Source organism: Aulonocara stuartgranti, assembly GCF_965226115.1.
Source record: "Aulonocara stuartgranti genome assembly, chromosome: 8".
In the NCBI taxonomy this organism is placed as follows: domain Eukaryota; kingdom Metazoa; phylum Chordata; class Actinopteri; order Cichliformes; family Cichlidae; genus Aulonocara; species Aulonocara stuartgranti.
This window is the reverse complement of record NC_138959.1, coordinates 20,400,734-20,418,601: the sequence shown is the minus strand read 5'-3', so window position 1 is coordinate 20,418,601 and position 17,868 is coordinate 20,400,734. Positions and strand designations below refer to the sequence as shown.

Here is a 17,868-nt window from a genome sequence, read left to right as displayed (position 1 = left end):
AGTGGTGGTTCAGGGGAAGCTAGTAAATTAAATGTCTCATTTGTATGGAGTGCGTGCAGCAGGGCAATCGCACATTTAAATCATCGCGCCACACACTTGGTACAGACAAATCCTCACCCTGAGAAGCTCCTCTGGCAGATCTCCCCCTTCATTGATCCCCCTGTTCATGGAGATAAAGCGCTCCACGGGGGGCTTGTCTCTGACGTTAGGGTTATGCAGGCTGGTGTTCAGCATGATGATGGCGAACGACAGCACATAGCAGGTGTCTGAGACAGAGAAATGGAAAGGGCGCGATGCGATGGATTAGAAAAAGCCCATGTCCAGGCACAGTGAGCACATTTATCGCTGCTGTTAATATACAATTATCACTGTTAATGATTTTAATCAATTTTGGTTACATAAAAAAAAGAATATTACAATTTATTAAAAAGCGTGTGCACAAGAGGGAGAGAGGCGCGTGTGTGTCTGCAGAGGAACGAAGCGTTTACAGTCTCGCAGACTCACTCGCTTGCTCGTGGGAATTTTTAAAAACCTGAGGTCGTGTTGTGTTTTTTCCCCAGTCTTGATACGCAGTTTACGTCAATGAACAGGAGCCGGTGCACCCACACACGTACCGACTGTCACACACACACACACACACACATAATAAAAATTCCCACCTGCCTATCATCAGATTCTGTTACAGGCTGGGGAAACGTCTACCACAGGAATCTCCAGTATGTAAATGATACAAAAACTTCATGTATCAAAAAAGAGGCTTTTAAGCATGTAGCTTAATCACCAAGCACTTTTACTTTTTAGCATTTGGATTGGCTCAAATGCTAAAATGGGACCACATACACCAGCCATGGTATAGCACACAAAAGGTTCCTGTGAAACCTTTTACATTATTTATTGACAGATGTAGCTGCTGGCTTTGTTTACCACAACACTATGTATGACTCAGGACAGGTTGAGCCTCCCTGAATAATGCATTGGTTTTTTACTCATAAGCTCCAATGTAACTTGCTTTAATCTGGTTAATCCTTGTTGAGCTTTAGTTACAGCAACTCTTATGGCTTAATGGTTGAAATGCATTAATAAAAACAGGCCATCACTCAGGCAGTATATCTGCAGGCACATTAGATTAGATGATTTCTGTGTGTTGGATTTCACATTTTCCTTTCATTTACCGCTGGGGTAAAAAAAAAATGATGCCAAAAGAACAGTTTATTAATCTGAAAGATTTGATTTGAAAAGTCTTGAATACATGGGAATCACTGGTTTACACCACACCACACACATGTTGTGCCTCTGACCTGTCGACTGGAAAACTCCAGGGTTGCACTGACAGTACCGCGAAGCAAAGGCCTCCATCATACGGTCGATCTTCTGCGCCTCGCCGGGCAGGCGGAAACTCCACAGGAACTGCCTGCAATAACGAGGCGTAGGGTTCGCACAATGCAGTTAACTGTTGAAATTATTATCCCCCCCTCCTGCTCGATATTTGAGTTAATCGCTCCCCTGACCGTAGTGCTTGGACGAGGTTTAGGTCTGCAAATTCGTGCAGCTCCACAAAAGCCTGAAGCACCTTGATGTTGAAGTCGTCCCTGGAGAAAGCAATAAAACCCCAAAAAACAAAGAAGGTAAAAGTCAAGTTTACAGTATCATTCAACAGCTAATCATTTTCTTTGAAAATACAAAACGTTTAATGGCGATAAAAACCCTGAAAACTATGTAAACCTAGACAGGTTGGGGAAATCATATTAATCCATGAAGGCGTTTCACAATCCGAACTCCTTTTTTCGTTGCATTCCCTTCATATTTGTGCCCCAGCTCATATCAGACGCTGTGAGGGTCTGGAAGCAATTGAAACAGCTGGATAATAGTGCGTTTCTCTCCACCGCAGAGGGGAGGATGGGGGTAAACGGTGCATTTGACTGATGAAAAACAGCTAAAAAGGACCAAACCCGTACAGGCTCCTCTTTGTCAGAGTTTTGTTTGGCCATTGGAGGGTTTTCAGAGGAAAAAGTCGGCAGCTGCTCTCAGACTGCGGTCACGGCTTCTCTGATCATATTTGTTGTACACCGGGCTCCACGATCCTGACCCCTGTGTAGTCTCTGTATTGTGTATATTGTTGAAACCAAACCAGGAATTTTAAAGACTTAGCTTTTTGTTTTTTGTGGAAAGAAATTGTAGAAGGGTTGAAAGTGCTGGCTTATAAGAAACCTACAACAAACACTCTTTGAATTACTCTCAGAAAGACTTCTTCTTTTTTTTTCTTGCTTATTTGTAGTTCTCGGTCTCGTTTGTGATTACAGTGCACGCTCGGCTGTCATCTACAGCCAAATAAATGGACTCCTGTCCCGTGAGAGTTACATGCAAGGTTACATTTATCCGTGCCTCAGTGTGCAATAATAATAATAATAATAGTACTAATTCGTCTCCTAGTTGTTTTCCTTTTCCACCATCTCTGTCTCTATTTTCCTTCTCTTCCTCCCCCCCTCTGCTCAGCATGTAATGATAGGTTCCTGGTCCTTGCATAAGCTTAATTAGTGATAATTACTGAGTGCAAACCCCCATCCTGTGCTTAGTGTCATTTCCAGTGGGTAGATGGCCGCTTTGATGATCCTCCATGAATAAAGCCTGTTAGTAATAGAAGGAGTCTTCAGAGCCCCCCCCCCCCCCCCCAACCCCCCCTGTCTTTCAGCGTGTGTTTCATTGATTTACTATTGTCAGACTACATCTGTCTGCTGATGCACAAGCAGCACCTTTACTCGTGTAAGCCAATGCAGCGCGTTGGTGATGCAATTTCCTGCATGGACTAAAGGGCAAAGGGTCAGGCGGTGGAGCAGATAGTCTATTTGAAGCTATTTTAAAATGCTCTGTCACCAATTAAACATTCTGCGCTCACAGAAAATAAAAAGAATCCATTTATAAGCTTGAACACTGGCAATAAAAGAGGCTACTTTTAATTAAGCTTGTTCAAATGGCAGTTTAAACAAAGCACCAAATCCAGCTGGGACAGCATCAGAGGAATGCAGCCAGTCCAAATAGCTGAGGATTTATTCACCACCTGCAGATACACCATCACCTGACAGAGTCTGCGCTCGGTGCTATGTGATTTCCTGTATTTTATATTGGCTCCTTGGGGGCATATGCTTGTTGTTAGGTCTTGGTTGCAGGCAGCTGAGCATTGCTGAGCATAGAAATGTTTGAGATTCAGATTTTTCTTGCGATATTTGCATTTTAGATTTTATATCAATGACAGAATAAAACTCTTTAATGCCTTTTTTCTACAGACTGTATATAAAAAATGGAGGTAACCCCCCCAAATCCCTGGCTCAGTAATAAATAACAGGGTTTATTAGTGGACAGTTTTCTTTGTTGTTCGTTTTCTATCAGCTTCCATGTCTTGGTGTGGACTTCCTGTGTTTCTATACGGTTAAAATAGCACCATCCATCTCACTAGTCTTTCAGCTATCTGAGACAGCTACTGCGTTACAGCATTGTCACAACTTGTCTCTTTCTTTATTATCCTGCAGTCTGACCTGAGATATAAAAAGCTGGATGATGGTTTTATTACCAGCTATAAGTCCCACTGGGCGGACTTATAGACCAACACGCCTACGCTGCCTCCAAGATTTATGTTAGAAAGGGGTCAATCATGTTCCCCCTCTTTAATCAGTAAATCCAGTCCATAATTTCCTTCTTTAATCACAGAGGGGGTGTAAATCTCCTGTAAGGAGGACTTTCTCTCTAGGCCTGATAGACGCTTTGTCTTACCGCTCGCCTAAGTAGTCCCCGATGACGGTCTTGTTGAGGCCCTCGCCTTTGTAGAGGAACTGAGCGATGTCTTCTGGAGTGTGCTGGAGAAGGTCGTTCTCCAGCAGGAACTGTATTCCCTGGAGAGGAAGAGGAGGAGGAGAAAGCAGGATGACTGCTCATCTCAAATCATGGTGGGATGATAGATCACGACAAGATTTCACAGCTGTGAAGAGATTGCGTTTCAGTCCGGCACACTCGCTTCAAGGCTACTGACACTTTAAAGGCTGTGGTGGGTTTTGCTAAGAGTTTCAGAGCATTGACAAAACTGCAAACCGCAGAAATAACACAGCGGAGTACCTTTTTAGGATCCATGTTGAATTTCTTCCTGCCCATAGCGATCTGTTTGTTTCTCTGGGAAGTTTTACTGGAACACAAAAATAAATATAGAGACTTTATTTATTTACTAAAAAGAACTCCAAACATGAATGATTTTCACCATCTAGCATGACAATAAACTCACGGTATCAACACTCTGATATGTTTTCTTACACGTGTAGGGCTACACATGGTCTCCTTGATCCACCCTGAGTCAGTGGCTTTGTTTCCTAAACCAAACACTGAGTGATGGCAAAGCTGGTCCCAGACAATAAATGAGCTGCCTCCTAACGTCGACTTTTCACTCACTTCATGTGGAAACAGCGCAGTGACCTCTGTGCTGCTAACATTCCTTTTTTAAAAACATAATAAAGGGGCAGCGTCACATCTTGAGAGTGCTCAGGAACAACAACCAAAAGCTGCTGGTGACCTTTTAACACTCCTCCACAGAGAGCGTGCTGACACTCTGTATCACGGTAAGGTCCAGGAGCTGCACCGACGCACAGAGGAGACGGCTTCGACACAGCTCAGAAGGCTGCTCTCCGCCCTCCCTGCAGGGCTTACTCACCTCCAGCTTTTAAAGGACCCCCTCACATCCTGGCTCTCACCTGTTCAACACCGTTGCCCCTCTGCAGGTGCTACAGGGCACACAGACTCGGAAAGAGCATCTTCATAAGTGCCATAATCACCTGGCCACTACCACCAACATCCCCCCCCCCTCTCCTTCATTCTGCGATAATTTCCTTCCTTTACAATATCACAGCTAAGTGCAATGAGCAATATTAGAATATTGTCTATTATTGCTTAAATCATTGTGCAGTTCTTAAATATTTGCATGTTCATGTTACTCCATAGGATGACCGCTTGTTGTTAGCACATTGACTTCCTCACCATATTTTAAACACATCTTATTTATTTATTAGTTTTAATGTGAAGTACTTTCTTTATGTCTACTGTGTAAATGACTGTACGCTTGTTTCATCATACATTTAATGACAATAAAAACTTTTTAATTCCCATTCTAATATACAATAGATATGATAATTCATACAGCCAGGTGTAGTTATGTATGTAGTTATGTCACATAATGCTGGTCTGTCATCAAAACTTGCATGCAAATCCTAAACGCAACTCAGACAGAGGCAATGAGCCACAGTCACAGAGATAGCTTCTATGAGGCAAAATCTAATCAAATGTTGCTGCTATTTATTGCTGTAGACCATCATCTGTCATGGAACAAAATCAATATTGTATATGTTTGTGTTATTTTAAGGGTGTTTCTGTCAACGCTATAGAAGATTTGTTGTTTTTTTAAAATGTAACCCAGAAAAGGGTTTGGTATTTATCTCCACAGATCGCTGCCATAGTGAGAAGGGCTCGATGAAAGCCTCATAACAAATAGGGAGTAACTTTGAGACACACTGCTGCCATTAAATCCACACTAAAAACAATTAACCTGTTTCCACACTTAGACATGCCTTTCCACATGAAACAAGATAATAAGGTAAAAAAAAAAAAGACTATAGCAATATCTCTGTTTAACAAAGCATCTCCACTATTTTGACTTACCTTTCTCCGACGCATGTCAGTTGTTCGATCTCCGTCATCACCTCTGCTATCTCAAACTTCAACCTCTGTGAGAAACACAGAGAAAATACAAACCCCAGTTGGTTTTCTTTATGCTTAAGCAGGACAAAGCAAAGGGATGAGACGGGACTAAGAAAGAAGTGTACTCAGTGGAAAACTAACTTTTTTCTTATGAGGAAACTGCGTGTGCAAAGATAGGCCCATTTGCATTACATACAGCATGCAAATGCCCACAGTGCCGCAGCAGCGTATAGACAACGGAAAAAGACTGGGAATACAGTTGAGCAATTACAACAAATACATTCAGCACTGTCCTTAATTTGGCAATAAAATGATTTTCAATCAATATACAACGGTTGTAGTTAATGAACTTAGCTGCTGAGATGAAGCTAAGTCTATCCAGTTAATATACTGTATATATTCAAGCACACACCTCTATGTCATCGAGCAGCTCTCTCTTCCTCCGCCTGATGTTCGACAGTTCATCCCTCTCCTCCACGGACAGATCCTCGGGGACTGAAAAGCATGATGGAGAAAACACAGAAGACATTACCTTAAAAGAAAACAAGTCAACTAAAAGGAGCAAAACAGGACTGCTAAATCAAATCTAGCAGTTCACTGCAAAGATGTAAAAGCAGTTTTAAGGCTTATTCTCCTAACACAGTAAAGTGGGACCTTGAACAGCTGGAACAGCAGATATCAAGAGCCTGCATGTTAATTTATGAAGACAAAAAGAGAAGGCAAAGGGTCTTAATTATTCCACTTGAAAGTGTTTAGCCCCTTCCCTCCTTCCTTCTCCATTTGGCTTGGGGGGAAAATTCTATTAATAAAACCAATCCAGATTATGTTTCTTTCATGTGAATTTGGTAATTTAACACAGCCCATGACCCCAACCCCCTCCAGCTGTGTGTGTTTTACCACTCTGAGCAAGAAAAAAAACCCAAAACATGCAAGAGAAAAAGATGATTTGCTTTCTTTTCCAATGTTTCACTCTTGTTTTTCCCTCTAACTTCATCCCTCTTCCATCCAACGCACGCTTTACTTCTCAATTTTCTACATCTTCCCGAGCACAGTGAGTCTGTGAAATCCTGCTTCATTAAGCCAACCAAAAAGCAGAAAGCGTAAATCTCTCAACAGGAAAGTGGCACATCTAAAAATCATGCGCAGCTTCACATGTTGCTAAAGGGAAAAGAAACAACCCACCCCCCCAAAAACCAAGAAAAACCCACCACTTGTTATTTCCCCCTCACAGTCGGGATTCTGCGCCAATTAAAAATAAAACAGGGTCACTGGGCTCAAGAGGAAGTACTCAAGCCCCTTTTAATTTGACAGCTTGCCGAAGAATTGCATTCAGGGCGGCCAAGTATTGTTGTCGATGGTATTCGCATTTAGCAGTGACACAAAAGGTACTTTCTAACCCAGTTATGTAATTCTGAAGCAGCGTGATGAGGGTCAGGTAAAGATGGGGAGGGGTATTTTCTCCCCAGGGCCATGATTTTAATAGACAGCAGATGGGAACATGAAAGCACAACGAAAATAAAGATGTTAATTAATTAGTGTTGCTCACCTTCGGCTACCTCACATCACTTACACTACTTGCAATTCTATTGTGACCATGAATGAATGTGGCTTTGAAGACAATTACTTGGGAAACTCCTAAGTTTCCCAGTTTCAAGGCTCTTTCACATGACTTTTTAATGTTTTATTTAAGTGTTTTTGAACAATTTCGCCTGCATACATCAAAGTCTGTTTGTGAATTTTACTGGTTAAAAGTTCAAGAAGGATTGGAGGCATCTAATTAGTTGGAAGGATGTGCTCCCTGTGTCCTCTGCTTTATGAAATCTCAATCTATGCCTATATAAGCACAGTCGAGTTGTTTCTAAGCGTTATCTTATGCTAAACTATAGCTTCGTATTTAATGGACAGATATGAATATGGTATAAAATTTTTCCACGTTTATTGGGGGTGATACCAGTGCCAAAACCAGGGAAAAAAAATCAGACATCAACAGAATACAATCTGGGTGGCCCTCCTGTCAGCTAAAAATGGGAAAAATGAAGCTTCAATTCACAAAATTAAACAACAGAAAACTGGAATCTGATCTGAAGAAGTTTAGGCTTGCTGGCGGTGGTGTGATGGTGTGGGGGGGATCATTTACTGCCTCCTCGTACCAAAATGAGTATTGTTTAAATGCCACATCGTCAACACTGTTGATGGTGTCCATTCCTTTATGGCCACAGTGGGCCACCATGCGCCCTGTCACAAAGCTCAAATCATCTTAAACTGGTTTCTTGAACATGACGATGAGTTCACGGTACTCAAATGGTCTCCACAGTCACCAGATCTCAATCCAAAAGAGGACTGTGGGATGTGATGGAAACCTAAACACTTTCTATCATTAAGTTTTGTTAAAAACGAAGTATTATTAGCAAATACTGGATATTGTATCGTAAGTGTTAATGCCAATATATATCAAATATGTTAAGACAAAGACTAAAGCATCAGTTGAATGTGTTTTTCTTAGAAAACTAAATGGTAATCATGGTGAATGCTAACAGCTAAACAGGCGGATAAAACATTTCCTGGCACCAGCTTTCTCAGGCTAAACAATCAAATCGTATTCCGGCATCTGACACCGTTTGTACCAGATGACTAATTATTAAAACAGGAAATAATCTATAAAGCAAAAAATTAAAAAGGTTTTCCCAATCACTGGGCTTCTTTTATGCCTTTTGAATAATTGTCCCAGAGGATGATTTTATGCAGGAGGCATACAGCTCCATGTTTTCCATTAGCCTATGGCTGTGCATTAGCTAATAGAGATATCCCACGGCTGCAACAACAACGTGCAGGATTACAATCTTGATTCATTACAAATTGAATGAGAAGAGGATGCTCCCTTTAATGAAAGCCAAGCACCATTAGTGGCATAGCGTTATCACGATCCTTCGATCGAGGCTAGTCTTGCTGGGTCTACAAGCTTTTCAAACCACATGATAACAGAGAAAGCCATAAAGTCCCTGCTATTAGTGCTTCTGGTCTACTGGATGCTCTTGCTTAGCAGTGTATGACCTTTCTTCAGAGGTGGTCCACCAATTAGATTATTAACACACCCGCCCCGTGACCTTCTATGACTTACTCAGGAAATGACTTTCGTGTCTTTAGCAAACTGGTCGCTACCAAGCCAAACGCAGCCATGCTTGAATGATAATCTACTAAAATCAATTACGGAGTGAGTCACTGCCTCTAAGTAAACAGCAGATCTTGAGAGGGTCAAATCATACAAAAGTTAATGGCACGCTGGCTTCAATTTGTGTCTAAGAAAACAAAAAAAAGCTAGACACACTTTAACTTCGTGACCTCTAGAAGAAATCCCCAACAGGCGACATTAGAAATACACGGCATCGAGTGAGAGATTCCAAAGGTTAACACTCCAACATGTGTGCGGCAAAACAAAAGGGTTCCAGCAATTTCCTGCCTTAAAAAACAAAATCTCCCCAAAATCTACTTTTAAGTGTAAATCTCCTGCTGCTCTTCACACCCAAAAGCAACAACAGTCCCACAAACACCCACTAAAACCATGCAGGAAATCGTCTGCAAACCATCGATGTGTGTATGTATATGTATATGTATACGTACATACACATATATATATATATTATATTCAAGTTATTTTTTGGAGTCGACAGAAGAAAGGGGAAAAAAATTCCCAGGCTTTGAGAAATGAGTCTCTAAATCCTGTGTTCAGACCATTCGTGCAGGAAAAGCAGCGAGGTACTTGCAGCACATGGAGCTCACTTGAAACTGGCTGTGGTCCCAGTTGTCACTGACTCGTGTGACTGAGAGGGGATTTGTCTAGATTCACTGCCTTTAAACTGACTTTAAACGCTATAATGTATTTTAAAGTGGATGAGCTTTGAGAAAAAAAGGCATCCTTTTTATCCCAGTTGGCTCTGAAGCTCTATGTGTCACATGAGAGGAAGGAGGAAAGACCAGGAAGGAAACTTCCTTTGGATCCAGACCCTAATCCGTGCTCTGCTGCCCTCAATCCCTCAAACGGTGGACAAAGGCATGCTTTATATTATATTATAGCCCAGATCATACATACCAGTGGACATGTAGATGAAAATACATATGATTACATGCACACCAAAGCCAGCTGGCACTAATCCTACACACACTCTTTACAAGCCCTGTACACTCATACAGTGTGATATATGGCAGCATATACACAGATGTTCCCAGCTGCTAGCCGCTGCCTGGCTCAGTGATGCTGGATAAAGTAACGTGATAGTTTGCGCTGCAGCAGATCACCATGTGGTACATAACGGTCCTGGCCTATCGTGTCAGAAGAGACGTTCCTGGGTGGCTAACATGGCCTCTAGTTTTAACTACCTCTGGGGGTCACCATCAAAATCTGGGGCTTGAGCGGCTGAAGAGCCTTTACACTGATTGCTCTGTTAATCTGCTGTTTTGGGGGCTGGGGACCTCCTGCTGTGAGTGCATTTATGTGTGGTTGCATAGGAGGTGGTCTGCACATGATGTCCTTGTTATATTGCACATCTGTTCGGCATCAGCACTATGTCAATATTTGATGTGATGCTTCCACAGCCTTATGCCGGTGGCTAAAGTAACTATGATCGGATGATTTGATTGGCCAGAGAAGGCATTTTTGTTGGAGCTGAGAGGATGAGTGCAGTTCAAACAGCATCAGTTTCACACACTGGAACTCTCCAGTCCTGGATGCTCCAGGTTATAGACAGATTAATGTTTTTCCGAGCTCATAAAGTCAAGTTCTCACTGAGAAGTATGGCTACACCCAGTACACTACACGTACCCAGACACTGTACTCATGATAGTGACAAAGTTTGATGTGGAAAGTTGTACCCGTCTGACCCTGCACAGTCACTGTCTTTGCTGCAAGATAAAAAGGATCTTTGCTCACAGCAAATGAAAAATAATATTTCTATTGATGCATTAAAAGCCCACATTATGGCTGCGGCGTGAAACAGTGACATCACTAAGTCCAATCATCATTTGCATCTGCGCCGAGGGTACAGGTACTTGCTGCAGTATTCTTCTCTGAGCGATAGGCGTATCAGCGCTAGCCTTGGAGTAGAAGAAGTTGGTGTGCACCGATGACTGTAGAAATTGGTGTCGACACATTGAAGATTATGTTTGATAAATGGCTGAACAGCCTGTAAATTATTACAAAACTAAACAACCAGCACAACTGTTATCAAATGTTACACAAAACAGAATAAGCGCTACACAGAACAGTAAAAAAAAAAAAAAAATTAGTCTCCACCAGCATCGTCGCTTTTATACGTGTAAAATTCAAGCCTTACACGGTCAAACCTCATTTGGATGCGGTTCCAGTTTCAGCCGGCAAAGATGGACAACACTGATATGACAACACATTTTGAAAAACGACATGTATGTGGCTGATCATTTCCTTTGCTTCCTGTGGGTGTCATCTGACAGACAAGCAGCAGAATACAACGCTTTATCTGATATGTGCATGCTCGCCTCCAATATTGTGATAGATATCTAGCCAGGGAGCAATTTTGAAATCCGAATTTGGTGCCTATTATTTTGCACGCATCACTGAACAAGAGCAAACTTCTGATATCTCGAGTGATGCAGACTACATGCAGGCAGCGGCAGAGAACTGGAGCTGGATGATGGGCACAGACTTCTGTTAAACAGGAGCTCTGCGCTGGCCTTCAGCCCGCTCTGAGATCTGGGATGTGTCGCTGTCTGCAAAAACACAGAGTCTGGTGGACCACCCTGATCATGTTCACAATGAGACCAGAACAACACTTTACAAGCCACCCACAACGTCAAGGTAATTGCTCTCTCTTGGTATTGACTCCCAAGTTCACTATAGTTATTATACACGGATCACCTCAAAATATCCAGATGGCCACCTGGCAGATCAAATACTTTCCATTTAAAACAAAAACAAAATTTCAGTTCTTATCCAAGTCTAGTTGAACACAGACGTGAAAATATATACTTGATCGAGAAAACGGTGCAGGAAATGAAAGGAGAAAGTGCCCGGATATTTTATTAAACTTCAAAAGTTTTCTCCAAAGAGGGAATGATTCATTTCCATGGATTTAGGAGAGTCTGATGTTAAGCCTCACTAATATAGGATTTTAAAAGTCGATACAGATATCGATGCCAATACTGACATTACGCAGGTTATTTAAAAATCTGATATTCCAACATATTGGCTGATTTTCAGACATACAAAACATTAAAAGATACCCTTCCTCATTTATGCTCTCCACCGACGCTGCTCGGATCAGCTGGTGGTTGTATTTGTCGACTTTGCAGAGCGCCCTCTTTTGGACAAGCTGTGCAACATCGAGCTCGACATGGTTGAAGGGTGTTTCTCCAGTCTCGTTTTTACTTTTTGAACTTTTCATCTGTTGGATGTTATAAATGCAGATACTGATGTATCAGGAAATAGCTAATATCAGCCAATAATAGGTTCAATGGCAGAAGTGCAAATCATAGAGGTACACCTCTATGAACTACCCGGAAAACCTAACCAGCAGTATGTATTTAAAGGGACATTTCACCCCAAGAAAAATGACATTTCTATATTTTCCCTCTGGCCTGTGCAGTCATTTATGCATCTTGATTGTAGAATAAATGAACAGAACTGTAGAAATGTTTGCCTTTTCTTAAACACACGCATAAAAAGCGCAGTAAACAAACCTTACAGTGGGTATTTTAATGCACAATGTTTTTCTTTGTATAAAAGTGCAACCACAAAGCATCTTAAGGCAACTGCTGTTGTGATTTGGCAGCATATAAATAAAACTGAACTGAAGCAGCAGTGATATCGCTGTGCAGACGGACTCATGCAAAGGCTAGGGTTTGTATCAAGATGTTCAAAGATTAGGGGCGTAACAATTTTGTAACTGATACAAAACCGCGATATAAACCTCCGCGATATCATATCGCAATTGCATCTTCCCATAACGTGACAGCCATGCTGTTAATGGGTGATTAGAGAACACAGCTTTGGAGTCTGCAAGAAAACTAACACTCACAGATCATTCAGATAACGTACTAACTGCTAATGTATCATAATAATAGACAGTTTTTAATCCACTCACAATCGAGTGATCAGCCCTGTGGTAAAAAAGATTTTCTTCAGTTATTCTTGTAATTCACCCCCTCTGAAAGAAAAACCAAGAATGGATTGTTTGCTGGTTTTAGAGAATTCTTATGCACAAAGCAAACATTTATGACCTTTCCCCTCAGCTGTGCTGTATTTTTAGTAAGCACTATAACAATACATGTCAGCCAAGTAGTTAATAATAAGCCTACTGTTCAGTTGTAGTACATAACAGAGGAAAAACACATGCAGTTCATTCTTGGGATGAAATGTTCCTTTAATATATGGCCTAACATAAGTGCCGACAGTGAGACTGACCTAAGATATGTAGTAGTGGTTGAAAAGTAACCCACGTATTTGTGCTGAGGTGAGAAAGGGTTTGGCGTCCTCCATTTCTATCCAGCCAGAAGCCAAGAAAAACATGCAAGTCTCACAGCCACCCCCACTACTCACTCCCTCCTTTCAGGCCTGTATGATCGGCTGGACCCAGTTTTCTTCATTCTCCTAAACTGGATGCAGCGTTCCCCTTCAGCTGAAATTACTCAGACACTGTAGGCCCAGATCTCTGCTGCTGTCTCTCTGTGTTGGTCCCCACAGTGAAACACACTCATTTAATTTGCCGAGCCTTTTGTCTCCCATCTGCTCTCTGTCTCGCACTTAAAGAGATTCCTCCTTTCAAAGCTCGGAGCAATAATTCCAAGCAAAGCGTCCCCCTATTTACAACAGCAAAAACATTGCCTCACTGACAAACAGTTGCAATGTCTTGTTTCTCTTTTTCTCTCTCTCTCTCACACACACACACACACACACACACACACACACACACACACACACACACACACACACACACACACCTACTACCATGGAGATGGGAACATGTTGCAAAGCCTCCACAGTCTCTCTTCTAATCAGGTCCATATGTAGCCGTCTCTCCCGACACTTAAATAATGCAGTTTGTTACGAGCCCCGACTCAATCCTTGCGCATCACCCGCCAGCGCTGTCTTTGTGTGTTTGTCTACTTACATGTGGTGTAATGCAACTGTATGTTTAATCTTCTAATGTTGCACCACAAAACCCATAATCTTGGCAGTCAAAATGAATTTCTGTTCTTTCCAAATCTCCCCTTAAGCCTTTAAATAACACAGCCTGCCTACTGGGTCAACCAGCGAGATTTTAAGAGTTCATTTTAGCACTTTTTTTTGGCAATTGCTTGTGATGACACAAAATAGACGCATTTGCCTAAACCACTGCAGACAGTCATTTCAGACTACTCGGGTGCTGTATGGCGTTTGGAAGGGTGAATTATATGGAGCTCTATGCTCTATGGATTTTTCTTTATTTTTTTAATTACATTTGGATAAATGTTAAGCTAATTTAAACTCACCCTCTTCTGGCTTTTAGCTTTAAGCAGCATTAATATTAGTCTTCTCACATAACACTTGGTAAGAAAGCGAATGAGTGCTTTTCAAAATCCCCAGCTATTCAGATGACTGGCATTTCTTTTTTTATGTAACACAATAATCTGCAGATTTTACACTTTTTATATACAGTATTGCTCAACTACATGTTGGATACGGGAAATCTAATTGTCACCAAAATATATTACTGGATGTTGCTGCGGGGTTATGTTTATCTTCATTCAGTCCAAAACAGAAGTTATTTTGTTTTTTATCACAGAAAAATATGCAAAGCTGAAACAAATGGTTTCGGCTTAGTTGGACTATACTTAGCACCTGACAACACAACTGCAAGTCATCAACTTTGGGAACTTCTTGTTCTTGTTGTTTCTATTTTGTCCCGTTTGTTCTTTGTGGTCTCTCTGTGCTCCTCTTTTTTTTGTCTTCTCTTTCCCCTCAAGAGCCCATCTTTTCAGGAAGTCTCATCTTTTCAAGCAGTCGTGACATCTCCCTCTGAGCTTCTGCTCTGATGAAACCAACATGATCTGGCTGTATCGCCCATGTGATGTTACAAAAGACAGAAAGCCCCCCCAGAAAAAAAACAAAACAACAGGCATATGACCAGCTGAAACAATCAAAGCGTGGCTTGCACCAGTGGATGTGACATCATGTTTGGTGTTTTCAACCACTGGTTAGGGCCACAATGGCAGCTACACTAAGGCTTTCACTGGGGTCGTCAAGGAGATTTCTTCATGTTAAAAAAAAAACAAAAACCCACTGTCTGCTCTTAAGTATGATTTATGTTTAACTGCAAGGACTCTGTAATCATGAACACTTGTCAAACCCTCTGCCTTAACTTATGGTAATGTACCTACACGCACGCTCAATCATCCAAGTAAGTAAATCCCCAAAAGTTGATTCTGTTCATCTGGCCGCTGCGTTTTCAGTGGGAGAAACGTTCCGTTACCAATCCAAGTGACTTCTTCAGTCTCAGAAGACCCACCTCATCAGGCCAGGACTCCTCAGTCTATTTACACCTACAGACCAGTGGACACTCTTTCAAGGATGAGGATGTACACACACTGGATGGGGAGGAGCGGGGTTTGAGCGTGGAGTCAAGGAGGCCATTTACATGGAAAGGGAAAGCATCTCTGAATCGTGGAGGGGGCCTAAGGGTACATGCTGTGATTGCATGCCATTCCCCAGTGAATGGTACTCATGGCCATTGATCAGTGGTTGTTGATCAATGAGCTCTGATCAGTGGTTGTTGATCAATGGTCATGAGAATTTGCATGTTAATGATCAAGGAACTGACCTCCCAGCCCATTGTTTCTTCAGTGGTGCTAGTTTAAGTCATTATGCAAATGTACTGCTTATAAGATTGGGGAAACCTGCAGTCAGCTGAGTCTGAAGAAGTCACTTGGATGAGTGACGAAACGTTTCTCCCACTGAAAACACTACGTCCAGATCAACAGAATCAACTTTTGGGGATTTATCTACACGTTGCATCGACTGCAATGACTGATTGCATTTTCAGCTACTTCGGCTTTTCCTCTTTTTTTGAGTCGACTGGAAGAAAACACACCAACTTGAAGAGAGAAACTCCACCATCAATGAGTATTTTGGCAGCAAACATGAAAAGCAATGCAGGTACACCAGCACAAGTATTAAAACTGGTAGCCCTGTTGGCCTATTCTGCATGCTGCGTTAGACATAGATTGAGTGCAGTAGTATAAAATCATTCACTCTGTAATATTGTGCTTTTACAGCAGTTCAGACCACAGCTATCATCAGACAGCAATGTTATGTCTAATGTGACATGCTAAGTATTGACTGCATCTTGCAGAGCTTGTGGCAAAATCTTTGCACAGACCGACACATAAACCCAGGTTAAAGTACTCTAAACCATCTTTGGGGTAGGTCCGTCTAGAGTAGGTGTCTCCCAGACCACATTTTCAACCATAATGCCACAGAGAGAGAGACAGACAGACTCACAAAGCAAAAACAACACTATTCATGCTGTCGCCACTAGTAAACATGTATCCACCCATTCAGCACCAGCACCATTTACTTTCAGCCGCCCAGGGTGATGGATACCTACAGAGCAGCCACAGCTCGCCTCAAGTACCCGTTTGATGTCCTCCCACTCACTCGCCCTACAGCCACAACAAAGACCATACCCCAATCACACCAACTTCCCCTTCTTACCAACTAATCTCCCTCAGAGCTTAAGTTCTGCGTAGACTCAAAAGCCATCTTATCTTGAGTTTCACGCCTGCCGGGGTGAATATGATATGAAATAATTGCATCCAGTCTGATGTCCATTGAGAGTTGATTGCACAGAAACGCAAAGAAGAAAGGCATTTTTTTTTTTTTTTTACTCAAGCTCTTTCACTGCAAGAGAAGACTGATCAGAAAGCCTGGATGTGCTTTTAGGAGACACAGTAACTGCCATTGTGGTGTGTACCATTAACAGGTCTTTACATTCAGATATGAGATGTTATTTCAGAACACACTCACAGTCCAAAGACAGCAGGAGAATGGAAGGAAAGGCCTTTCACATTTAACTTTTCCCACGGTCAGATAGAGAGAAGAGTGCTGATTGACTCACGCGGGTTATCGTGACAGTTAAACAGGAAACATGGACAGAAAAGCCTGACGGGGCTCAACAAAGACAAACAGTTTTGCACATTTTGGGCGTCTGCACCAATTTTGCCACAAAGAGCTTCATTCAGGCTTTAAAGGTGTTGGAAATTTCTATTCACTTCAGCATTTTAATACTCCCAAGTCTGCACAAAAAGCTCAGCTCGCAATAATCCTTGACTGAAGCATCACAGAGCTCCTACGAAGGAAAGGAAATACTAAAAAAAATAGTTTTTTAAAATCCAAGAGTAAAAATCCATGGCCTCAATCCAGCCATTCAGCAAACTGCTTCCTAGCCAGCTCCTGCGTCTGTGTTCTTTCCACTTCTCCATTCAGCTATACAATGATTCTAAAAATAGACACATGAGTAATAAAAACATTTTGAAGCCTGTTGCTGATTTCATCCAATCTGAAGCCAGGCCCTGTCTGCTCTGTGGCATGCAAGCTGAGCAGAGAAGCGCCAACTCTGATTAGCGAGTGCAGTAAACATGCACTAATGAATCCCATGCTGCAGCTGAGTACCACAAACAATGCACAGTGGCACCGTTTATAGTTTCGTTCAGCGTGGGGATAACTGTAGTTAAGAAATATAGGTTCTACTTGCAGGATGGGACAACTCCACACACTGCACAGTAGTAGGTGCTTTACAAGTTCTTGATTCTGTCTGCGAATTTCAATAACCCCGCCCCCCCAGATCACACACTTTGAGGCAGAGCAACAAGTTGCAAACACAAGCATGACTTTTCCCCTTGCAATGAGTTGCTTACTGTATGGTTGTTGACATGGATTGAAATCTAGCCGCTATAACATGCTAAACAGTGGGAAAAAATGGAGGGTTGCAGGACTGGAGCTACGATCTAAGTCTCTTAACCATCCAACAGAAATGCAGCATGCAATGAGGAGCAGATCACACTGGCACCACTGTGAAGTAACACAAAACAAAACTCATTCACACCTGCCAAAGGAAATGTTTGGGATTCCAT

General features: G+C 42.0%; 1 protein-coding gene across 2 annotated transcripts in view; it reads right to left on the bottom strand.

Annotated features, from left to right (window-relative positions):
• LOC309712571 (cytohesin-3-like) overlaps positions 1-17,868 on the bottom strand; it is a 31,283-nt gene that overhangs the window by 9,574 nt on the left and 3,841 nt on the right. The window contains exons 1-8 of one of the 2 annotated variants that reach the window (XM_082543459.1): positions 13,699-13,839; positions 6,143-6,225; positions 5,692-5,756; positions 4,105-4,171; positions 3,766-3,884; positions 1,509-1,589; positions 1,299-1,411; positions 118-266 (exon numbers count right to left, since the gene is read on the bottom strand). In XM_082543459.1, the coding sequence (XP_082399585.1) occupies positions 118-266; positions 1,299-1,411; positions 1,509-1,589; positions 3,766-3,884; positions 4,105-4,171; positions 5,692-5,756; positions 6,143-6,225; positions 13,699-13,762 (741 nt within the window). In that variant the 5' untranslated portion in view covers positions 13,763-13,839. Of the gene's footprint in view, positions 1-117; positions 267-1,298; positions 1,412-1,508; positions 1,590-3,765; positions 3,885-4,104; positions 4,172-5,691; positions 5,757-6,142; positions 6,226-13,698; positions 13,840-17,868 lie in introns of those variants that run through there. The other variant, XM_082543460.1, reaches the window with a different exon arrangement.